Raw genomic sequence first — 10,125 nt, forward strand, 5'->3', positions numbered from 1 at the left:
ATATAGATATTTTAGCATCTATGATTTTATCTTTTATAAATTTTGAATATTATCATTTTTATTTTTTAATTTTATTTTTAAAATTGTATACTTGGTCAAGGGAAATTTGGGCAATTACACACAAATATTTTTTAGTTTGAAAGATTATATGATTTTCGAAATTTTTGTTACTCAATTAATTCTATATTTTATAAAAATATATTTGAATTTTTGGTAAGATTTTTTATATTTTTTTCAACAGATTGTTTTATAATTAAAGTAAACATTTAATTTATAAGTAAAAATTAATTGCCATTTATATTTTTAATTAATTATCAGAAATTCAAAATTTTGTAGTAACAAATTTTGTAAAATAACACATGAACTAAAGGTTAGTATTTACTATTATATTTTATATTATTATTTATAGATAATATATTGCTGTGAGTTTCAAAAGAAATAAAATGATAATATATAGTTGTAGATATAAAAGTTTAACATATGTTAAAAATCTTAGTTTTTTTTTGTAAAATATTACATAGTTTACGAAATTTTAACCCCTTTTTGATGATATATGATATTTATTTAAATGAAACTGCTTTAATAAAGTCTGTCAATCAACTAATTAAATATAATTTTGTCATATTTAATTTATAGAGCATGTCTATTTTAATATAATATAGACTACAATTGTAATATTTTTACATTACTAATTATACAATTATAATGTATTATTTTATAATGAAATATTAAAACTTTTGGTACGATTTTGTTGGATTTTTTTTCCAACAGATTTTGTTATAATTAAAAATAAAATATAAATTTCTAATTGAAATTGATTTATTATTAATATCTTTATTGATTATTAAAATTTAATGTAGATAATCAAATATATTACATTAATTAGTTAACTAAATGATTTTATTATGACTTATTAATAGTAGATAAAAATATAGGACGTGAATGCTTACTAAAGTTGCACGTGAATAAAACGTCCCTTATGTTTTCTGTTAATAGTTTGGTATTTTTTTTTTGTTTGAAAGAATGTAAAATTTTATTCGATCAAAACTTTGTACATCAGGTGCTACTTCTTTGAGTGTTTAAATAAAAAAATGGGCTCTACAAATTAATGAGATTCTTCATGCTAGTTGTGGTCTTGCCGAGAACCAAACCAAGCAGCTAACCCTTCTTCCAAATACTGTTTTCCTTTACCCTTGACTGATAACAGTCTGAGTCTAATCATCTTGTCCACAAATTTGGCGAGCCAGCTAGCTTGTTGTGGCTGTTCACCATGCCTACGGGAGTTTTGTTCTTTCCAAACCGCATGTACCGTTGCTTGAAACGTGTAGCGGAGAAGAAAGGTCATTGTGGGAGTGAGCGTTGGTTTGGAGATCAGCTCGATAAGATCATTCCAATCAGTAGAGAAATTTCCTTGCAAAATTCCTCCAACCAGTACCTTCTATATCTGTTCAGTATAGCGACAACTGAAAAAGAGATGGTGACAGGATTCGTCCTCCTCATTACACAGCACACATATCGCATTAACTGCAGCATTCCAGGTTAGCATTCGGTCACAGGTTTAGAGCCTATTGCGGAAAGCAACCCATAGAAGGAATGAGTACTTAGGAGTTGAGTGGGGGAACCATACACCTTGACTCCAAGAGACAACTGGCTGCGCGCTCCTCATGCTCCTCAGGTACATCCAAGTTTTCTTGGTTGAGAAACTTCTAGCAAACTTCCCTTCTTTCTGCTTCCAAAGTGGTGTGTCAACATCCATACTGTTCTTTAGTTTAATCTCAGCGATCTCATTTTTGACTTCGTTGAGTAAACCCACTCGATGCCTTCTTCTCCGGTGTTTTACCAAGGCCATTGCAACTGAATCCTCATAAGAGATACCCAAATCAATAGTGCTATCCCCCAAGACCTCCTTAAGACAGCCAAACTTCGACCAATTATCATACCAAAAGCTAGTATCCTTCCCATTTCGAACCTCAATTTTGAGAAATTTTTGAGCCAGGTCTCTTAGCTTTAGTAGCTTCCTCCAAATCCATGATCCAGAGCTCGTGATACACTTTACTGACCAGAAAGATCCTTTTCGAATCAGGTAGCAGTGAAGCCATTTGACCCATAGTGATTCCTTCGAGGATTTGATTCTCCATATCAACTTTAAACACATGACCGTGTTCATCTCCTTCAAAGATCGAACTCCCAAGCCTCCCTGTTGCTTCGATAGGCAGATGTCTTTCCAGCACACTTTAGCCTTACTTGTTCTCAAGTCCGAGCCAGACCATAGAAAAGCAGAGCATAAGCTTTCTATTTCTCTTAAACAGCTTCCCGGTAGCTTAAAAGCTTGCATCCAAAAATTTGCAAGGCTAGAGATGACTGATTTGATGAGTTGCAGACGACCAGCATAGGAGAGGAATCTACCAGTCCATGAGCTCATACGCCTTCTAATCTTCTCGACTAATGGGAGATAGTCAAGAACTGTCATGCGCTTTGTAAGCAGAGGTAGGCCCAAATAGCGTACAGGAAGCTGACCTGATGCAAAAGGGAAGCTATTCATTATTTCTTCTTGGTGATTCTGAGTAGCTCCTGCAATGTACAAGGTAGACTTCTCAAGACTAATCCTCAACCCCGACATTGTTGCGAAGTCCTCAAAGATTTTTAGAACCCCCTCAATAGATCTCTTTGTCCCGTCAGTGAATATCATTAAGTCGTCCGCAAAGCACAAATGAGTTAACAAGATGTTTTTACAGCGAGGATGATACCCAAATAACTTCTTCTCTGCAGCTTTATCAAGCATTTGCGATAGAACGTTGATGCATATAACAAAGAGATAGGGGGATAAAGCACAGCCTTGACGCAGACCGCGTTTACTCTGGAAAAAGCCTACTAACTCGCCATTAATTTGAACAGAAAACGAAGCTGTGCAGACACACAACTCAACCCAGTGCACAAACTCCTCGGGAATGTTCATTGCACGCAGAGTATTCAGTAGGAAACTCCAGTGCACGGAATCAAAGGACTTCGCGATGTCTATCTTTAAGGCACATCGAGGAGAGACTTCGTCCTTGTGATAATCTTTCACGATCTCTGTTGCGAGCAGCAGATTTTCGACAAGAAGTCTGTCCTTCACAAACGCAGACTGATTTGGAGAGATACATTGAGGAAGCGTAGCTTTCAACCTGTTTACGATGATTTTAGAGATCACCTTATAAAGGACGTTGCAGCATGAGATGGGTCTGTAGTCTTTCATCTCGATGGCAGCATCCTTCTTCGGAATAAGAGCCATAATAGTTGCATTCAAACCCTTCGATAGAAACCCCTTCTGGAAGAAAGATTGTACTGCAACCGTTAGATCCTTTCCAATGATAATCCACGATGCCTTGAAGAATTCCGTTGTATATCCGTGTGGACCAGGAGATTTGTTGCTCGGCATTTTGAGGATCACATCTCTGATTTCTTCATCCGTTACGAGCTTCGTGAGCGTTGCTCTTTCCTCATTACTACATCTGAACGGCATAATCTCTTGCAGCTCCTCAACGGTTTTATCATGTATGTCCTGTGATTGATGCGAGAGGAACTCGCGAAAGAATCTCTCAGCTTCTACTTTGATCTCTTCCTGTGAAGTGACTACATTTCCAGAGGAGCATTTGATCTCTCTGATTGCATTTTTAGTTTCTCTGATCTTAGCTGCATTGTGAAAAGCTCTGTTGTTCTGATCACCTACTTGCAGCCAGTGTAACTTTGATTTTTGTTTCAGAAGCTTCTCTTCTATATCCGAAACTCTTTGCCATCTTTCAGCCGCCATTCTCTCAGCTCTAATGCTTTCTTGTGACTGATCAAGAAATAGTTTTTCCTGTTTCTCACAAAGGTCGAGGTAGGCTTCTTTCACCTTTCTCGTAAGATCTCCCAATCTTTTCCTACTTAGTGTTCTGATTAGAGGTTTTAGGCCTTTGAGGGCCTTGGAGAAGCGGTACAATGCTGAAGTGGAAACAAACAAAGGCAAGTGATCCCTCTAGTGTTCACTGACAACATCAAGAAACTCCGGCTCATCCACCACGGCATTTATAAATTTAAAAGGTTTCCTCTTTCCTATTGCTTCAGGATGGAGATGAACTCGACCTCTTAGATGATCAGAGCACCCTCCTGCTTCAAACACTTCATAGGCCTGAGTCCTTTGATGCAGCCATCTTTCATTCACCAGAATACGGTCGAGCTTCTTACAGATTATACCCTCATCCCTCTTGTTACACCATGTGAGCTTTGGCCCCTGATAACCCATATCCACAAGTATACAAAACTGGATCACTTCCTCAAAATCTTTCATTCCTGATGTTGATAATCCTGAGTCTTGGTAGCTCGAGTGTTCATCGCTTTCAAGTATCTCATTAAAGTCACCCATTATAACCCATTCTTTATCCCTGAACATAGGTGAGCTCTGGTGGGATTTGATGTGTTCCCAAAGCTCTTTTCTTCTTTCAGCAGTGTTTTCTGCATACACAAAGGAGCACAAGAACTCCTCTTCCTCTCCCTCCAAAAGAACAGACATCGTGATGATCTGATCCGATTTAAAAACTGGTGTCATTCTGACCTGTGGACTCCATAGCACCCAAATCCTTCCCTTCCTACTGTATTCATAGTTATTTACACACGACCAGCCTCGAAAAACCGAAGCAATTATTTGTGAGGATTTGCTTTCCTTCACCCTAGTTTCAAGCAAGCACCCAAACTGCAGGCCTTTATTCTGAATCCAACTATTTACAACGTTGTGTTTTGACGGTTTGTTAAAACCCCTTATGTTCCAAAAGAAACCAGTCATTGAGAAGGTTTTCGAGAGCCGCGCTTTCCTAGGTGAGGAACTCCTTTGTCAGTACTTGTGTGCTCTGGGACAATCTTGTGGAAGGTTTTTGAGGTTCTTGGCAAAGACGGCCTCAGATGACTGCCCTCCCCTACTATCTTGTGTTTCATATTGCTTCTTTCCTTGTGAGTTTCCATACTCAGACCCATTTCTCTTATAGTATCCTCAACCTCCTGGCTACTTTCAGTCACAACTGCTATAGGACCTGTTTCACCTACTTCATTTTCCTTTTCTTTACTTTCTTCACCCAGTATTAATTTTCCATTGTCATCAACACAAGCCAAAGCTGAGTATCGAGATGGAGATATCATCTGCACGTACTCGGGTGACTTTGCCTTTTGACTCTTGCTTGTCTTCCCTGGTGATACCTCTTCCCAATCTTTAACAACTTCTCCTTCTTCAATATCATTCTCTAACACTGTCTGATCAGCACCTCCATTATTTTCCACCTCTGATGCTATCTCTGCTGGTCTAGCACTGCTATTCTTCTCTCCCTCGATCTCTGACTCAAGTGAGTTGATTTTCTCAGCGTCCATTTCTTTTTTATCAGCAGTTCCCTCTGCTAGTTTCACTACATCTCTTTCCTCATTTGTTTTATACCCTTCCACTATAATTTCTCTGACCGTCTTCAGAGATGTTTCCCTCTTGTTCATAATACATACCTTCTCCACATGACCCCATTTCCCACATGTGTGACATCGATCTGGTAACCATGGATAAATAAATTCCACCAAGGAGGATTGACCGTTCTTGGTGAAATTTATCTTCTTTGGCAATTCCTTTGACAGGTCCGCCATGACAAAGACTTTTGCAAGCTTGAAATTGGAACAAGACGCTGTCTCAGGGTGAAGCCTATTCGGACGACCCACTGCACTTGTGATGAAGCTCAGCCCCTTCCATGAGTACATGTTCATGGGTACGTTTTTGAGGTGCACCCATAGTGGAATGGTTTTAACTTCAGGCTTCTCCTCCAGCTCAGTTGTGGACCATTTTGTTACCACTAACGGTATATTGCCAATGCTCCACATACCCCTTCGCAAGATACGAGCTCGCATTTGGTCATCTGGAACTTTGAACTTCATTGTTGTGGAATCAACCTCGTACAACTCCACTGGCTTTCCCTTTCCGCCATCTCTCCAGATTTTGTTTACAACGGCGTGGATTCGGGGGATGTAGGACGCCGTATCCAGAAATTTCCCGATCAAGAAATCCTCCCAGAGAGGCTCTGCGTTGACAACTACTTCGTCAGAGACCTCCACTATAAGCTGGTCCTCTGAGTCTGAAATGTCGAGATTGTATTTCCTCATCACTTTTTTCTCCTGCGTTGCTTCATCATACGAAGCTTTTGGAGAAGCTTTCACCAGATTCCTCGAATCCTTTTCCTGACCTGATTTCTCCGTCGACGATTCATTGTGACCTTCTCCAACTCCCAGCACCGGCACTGAGTCCCGCGGATCCGCCGAAATCATGCTTGAAAACCCTAGTCGCCTTTCGCCTCAAAATCGCCTTTTTCCGCCAAGCTTATCAAAACAGTGCGTTTTCAGTAATCAATATTCGTACTTTAAATATTTTCGTTAATAGTTTGGTATCATGGTGCTTAAATTTACAGTCGAAATGTACGGTCAAAACCTTTTCATCCACAAGAAATGTTGTATGTATGCAAGTATGCATGCATATCGAGAACATTTTTTCGAATGTTTGATGTTGCCTTGTCACTTTCGAACAGCTGTCCTTATTTTATATTGTCCTTTACGTAACATATATCTTTCTTTGTATAACGTGAGGGTATCTGAAGCGACTTAGACTAATTTTCAAAAAGAAATGTATCCTATACGAATACACTCTTTTCAAATATTCAAATGGACTGTAACAATAAGCCTATTAAGTGTGGCATTAATGACAGGAAAGCGCCCCATTAATATTTGCTAATGAAAACAAAAGGAGTAAGAAGAAACTGGTTAAGATTCAATTGATAGTCATATGTAGAGATAACAATTTTACATTATAGGGAAATTGATCTTTACCCTAACCTAATACCATCTCCAATGTATTTCCCTATTTTTTCCTCTAAAATAGGAAAACTCTATAATAGAGATGGATTTGTATCCAATGTATTCCTTTATTTCTTCCTCTAAAAAAGAATATTCTTGATATATTCTTTTCTAATTTTACAAATTGTACCTTTTATTTGTGAAATTTGAAAACCAACCCAATTTAGTTAAACATTCATAAAATTATAATATTATTTACACGGAATATTTTATAGAAACTATTATGTAAATAAAGCATGATTATATATTTATATAAACAATACATTTTCACTAAAAATATTTATTTTGGTTATAATTGTTAAAGTAAAAAGTTAAAGGATCATTTTTGAATAAAAAATATGCCTTAATAAAAGAAGCTGGAAACGGAGGCGACGGCGATTATGAGTGAAGGCGATGGCGACGGCGACGGCGACGGCTCGAACCCTAACGGAGGCGACGGATACTTATCTGCAATATTCGTTAAAAAAATGGTGACGGCGATTGTGAGTGAAGGCGATGGCGACGGCGATTGTGAGTGAAGGCGATGGCGACGGCGACGGCTCGAACCCTAACGGAGGCGACAGATTCTACCCTAACGGAGAAGGTAGTCCAAATCAAAGCGGGGAAGACGAGAACCCTCTCTGCAATGCTTTCGTCGCATCGGAAGCGGATCTGGGGAAGGAAAAGGCTACGGAGAAGTTGATGGCCTTGATTACAAGGGTGCCGACTGAAGGAGTAGATGAGACTGCTTTGGAGAGTGGAAAGCAGACAACTTTCGAAGTTGGAGAGACCAGTGGAGGAAGGAAGGCTGTCACCGCTTGGGCAAAGAAGAAGAGTAAAGCAAGCGAGACAGAAGCGGCGATTACTGTCGTCGATGGTGTGGCTAACATGGATATCCCGGAGGAGATCTTTGATGAGGCAGAACTTTTGTGGAAAAGCTTTGTGGTAGGTCACTTTATTGGTGATGCGCCACACATAGGGTCAATCCACGCGACGGTAAACAGAATCTGGTCGTCTTCCAAAGCGGGGTCAAAGATTGATGTGCAGTTCATTGAGAAGAACACGGTCTTATTCCGTATTGAGGACAACCAGATGAGAGCTCGGGTATTGCAGAGGAAGCATTGGAACATCACAGATATCCCTCTAGTGGTGAATGTTTGGTCACCTGAGTCAGCTATGAACCCGCCAGATCTCTCTGCGATGCCCCTGTGGGTAGATCTGAAGGGTGTTCCTAACAACCTCTACTCGCACAAAGGATTGAGGTGTCTATCCAAGGCTGTAGGCAAGTTTGTTAGGCTCCATCCAAGCACAGAGAAGTGTGTCAGACTAGATGTAGCTAGAGTCCATGTGGAAGTTGACTTGCAGCAGCCAATGGTGGAGAGGATAGCTTTCAGTGATAGTAAGGGTGAAAAGCGAGAAGTTGAGGTCAATTTTCCTTGGGTTCCTCCTCGTTGCAGTATCTGTTGTCGATGGGGACACAAAGGAAAGGATTGTACTAGCAAGGAGGTTATAATTATGAAGAAGCAATCAGAAGTGAAGGATGCAGATGTTTATGCTAATGCGCCAGAACCTAGGAGCTCAAGAGCAATAGGACATGAGATAGAGGATCTGATACTAGACCTGGAAGCTCTCAAGCCTGGTTCTGTTGTAGGGAAACCACTGTGCGTTATTGAACCCACTACTGAAGCACTACGCAGTGTTGAAGCAGGAAAGTGGGAAACAAACCATGGGAAGAAGCATGGAGCAGGGGCCAATGGAGCACAAAACACGAAGTCTGGGGTAGAGTAGGAAGAAAAGGAAGGGGGCGGAATAACTATTTCACCTTCTCGATTCAGCCCCTTGCAGGGTATAGAGGAGGACTGTAAGGATGGAGAGGATTTTCAGGTGTCTGGAAAGGAAATGGAAGAGGGGGAGATTTACGAAAGTATGAATGATGGGAAGAAAGGTCAGCGAGCGTCTGCATCTAACAGTGGAAAGCGTGTCGCCACTGCATCCTTCTCGAGGCAGGTGATGGGGAAATCAGTCCGTGCAAAAGACCTGATGTTAGCTGGTAAGCAGGGTACCACAAAGAAAGCTTCCGTAAGGAAGATATGATGTCTTTCTTTGCTTGGAACATGCGTGGTTTCAACATGACACGCAAGCACAGAGCGCTAAGAGAATGGATTCAAGTAGAAAAACCTTGGTTTGGATTTTACTCGAAACTCGAGTACAGGAGATCAATCACAGACGGTGTATGATTGCAGCTATGCCAAATTGGCAGGCGCTTACAAACTATGAATATCATCATCTGGGGAGAATTTGGGTTTGCTGGACAGATAATGTAGTGGTGACGAAGCTACACATGAGTGCACAGGTCATCATCTGCGCTATTCAGGTTCCAAGCACTGGGGAGCAGTTCATATGCTCGGCTGTCTATGCATTCAACACAGCAGCAGAGAGAGTTCAGTTATGGCAGGATTTGAGAGGAACTAGGGCTGCCTATGACCACTTGAACTTGCCTTGGATCATAATTGGAGATTTCAACGAGACTCTAGCTTCAAGTGAACACTCGCGTGCGCTAGATTATCGTCGGGATCAACTTGGTATGAGGCACTTCCAAGAAGCTATTACAGAGTGTGAAGTGATGGATCTTCCATATACTGGAGCTATGTTCACATGGTGGAATAAGAGAGAGGAAGACCCCATCGGAAAGAAACTTGACCGAGCGTTGGTTAATAGAGAATGGCTGCAGCAGTACCCTCAGTCCTCAGCTCATTTCGGCGCCGGTGGAGTATCGGATCATGCAAGGTGCTTGGTTCGCACATCAGGCTCTTCTAATGAAGTAAGAAAACCATTCAGGTTTTTTAACTACTTGACTGAGCATCAAGATTTCTTACCGATCGTCAAAGCGGTATGGGAGTCTACGGAGGTACTTCACCACTCTCGATCAGCTCTATCTAGATTCCATGGGAAGTTGAAGCTTCTTAAACAACCGCTGTGAGACCTGAACCAAACGCACTATGGGGATCTTCCTGCGCGAACCAAACAGGCGTATGAAGAGATGTGTACCTGTCAAAATAGAGTGCTGCAAGACCCATCCTCAATAAACGTGGCGCTTGCTGCTGAGGCAGAAGAGAGATGGAGTAAGCTTGCTCGCATTGAAGAGAAATTCTTTAAGCAAAAGTCTTGTATCCGGTGGCTGCAAGTAGGAGATCGTAATACCATTTTCTTCCACAGGATGGTTCAGACACGGGCTGTAAAAAACACAATTAGAAG

At 40.7% G+C, this 10,125-nt stretch overlaps 2 protein-coding genes across 2 annotated transcripts; one reads left to right on the forward strand and one right to left on the reverse strand.

Annotated features, from left to right (window-relative positions):
- Positions 1 to 3,938: 3,938 nt before the first annotated feature.
- On the reverse strand, positions 3,939 to 6,309 carry LOC125591895. The gene is made up of 2 exons (XM_048766808.1): positions 4,910 to 6,309; positions 3,939 to 4,829 (listed from the first exon to the last, which is right to left on the reverse strand). Exons 1-2 carry the CDS (start codon positions 6,307 to 6,309, stop codon positions 3,998 to 4,000), a joined length of 2,232 nt encoding a protein of 743 aa, XP_048622765.1. The 3' UTR covers positions 3,939 to 3,997.
- Positions 6,310 to 7,386: 1,077 nt separating this feature from the next.
- On the forward strand, positions 7,387 to 9,850 carry LOC125591896. Its single transcript, XM_048766809.1, has 3 exons — positions 7,387 to 8,649; positions 8,716 to 8,949; positions 9,083 to 9,850. Exons 1-3 carry the CDS (start codon positions 7,387 to 7,389, stop codon positions 9,848 to 9,850), a joined length of 2,265 nt encoding a protein of 754 aa, XP_048622766.1.
- The last annotated feature ends 275 nt before the right edge of the window (positions 9,851 to 10,125 follow it).

The sequence above is a fragment of the Brassica napus genome, chromosome C8 (assembly GCF_020379485.1).
Source record: "Brassica napus cultivar Da-Ae chromosome C8, Da-Ae, whole genome shotgun sequence".
NCBI classification, from domain to species: Eukaryota; Viridiplantae; Streptophyta; class Magnoliopsida; order Brassicales; family Brassicaceae; genus Brassica; species Brassica napus.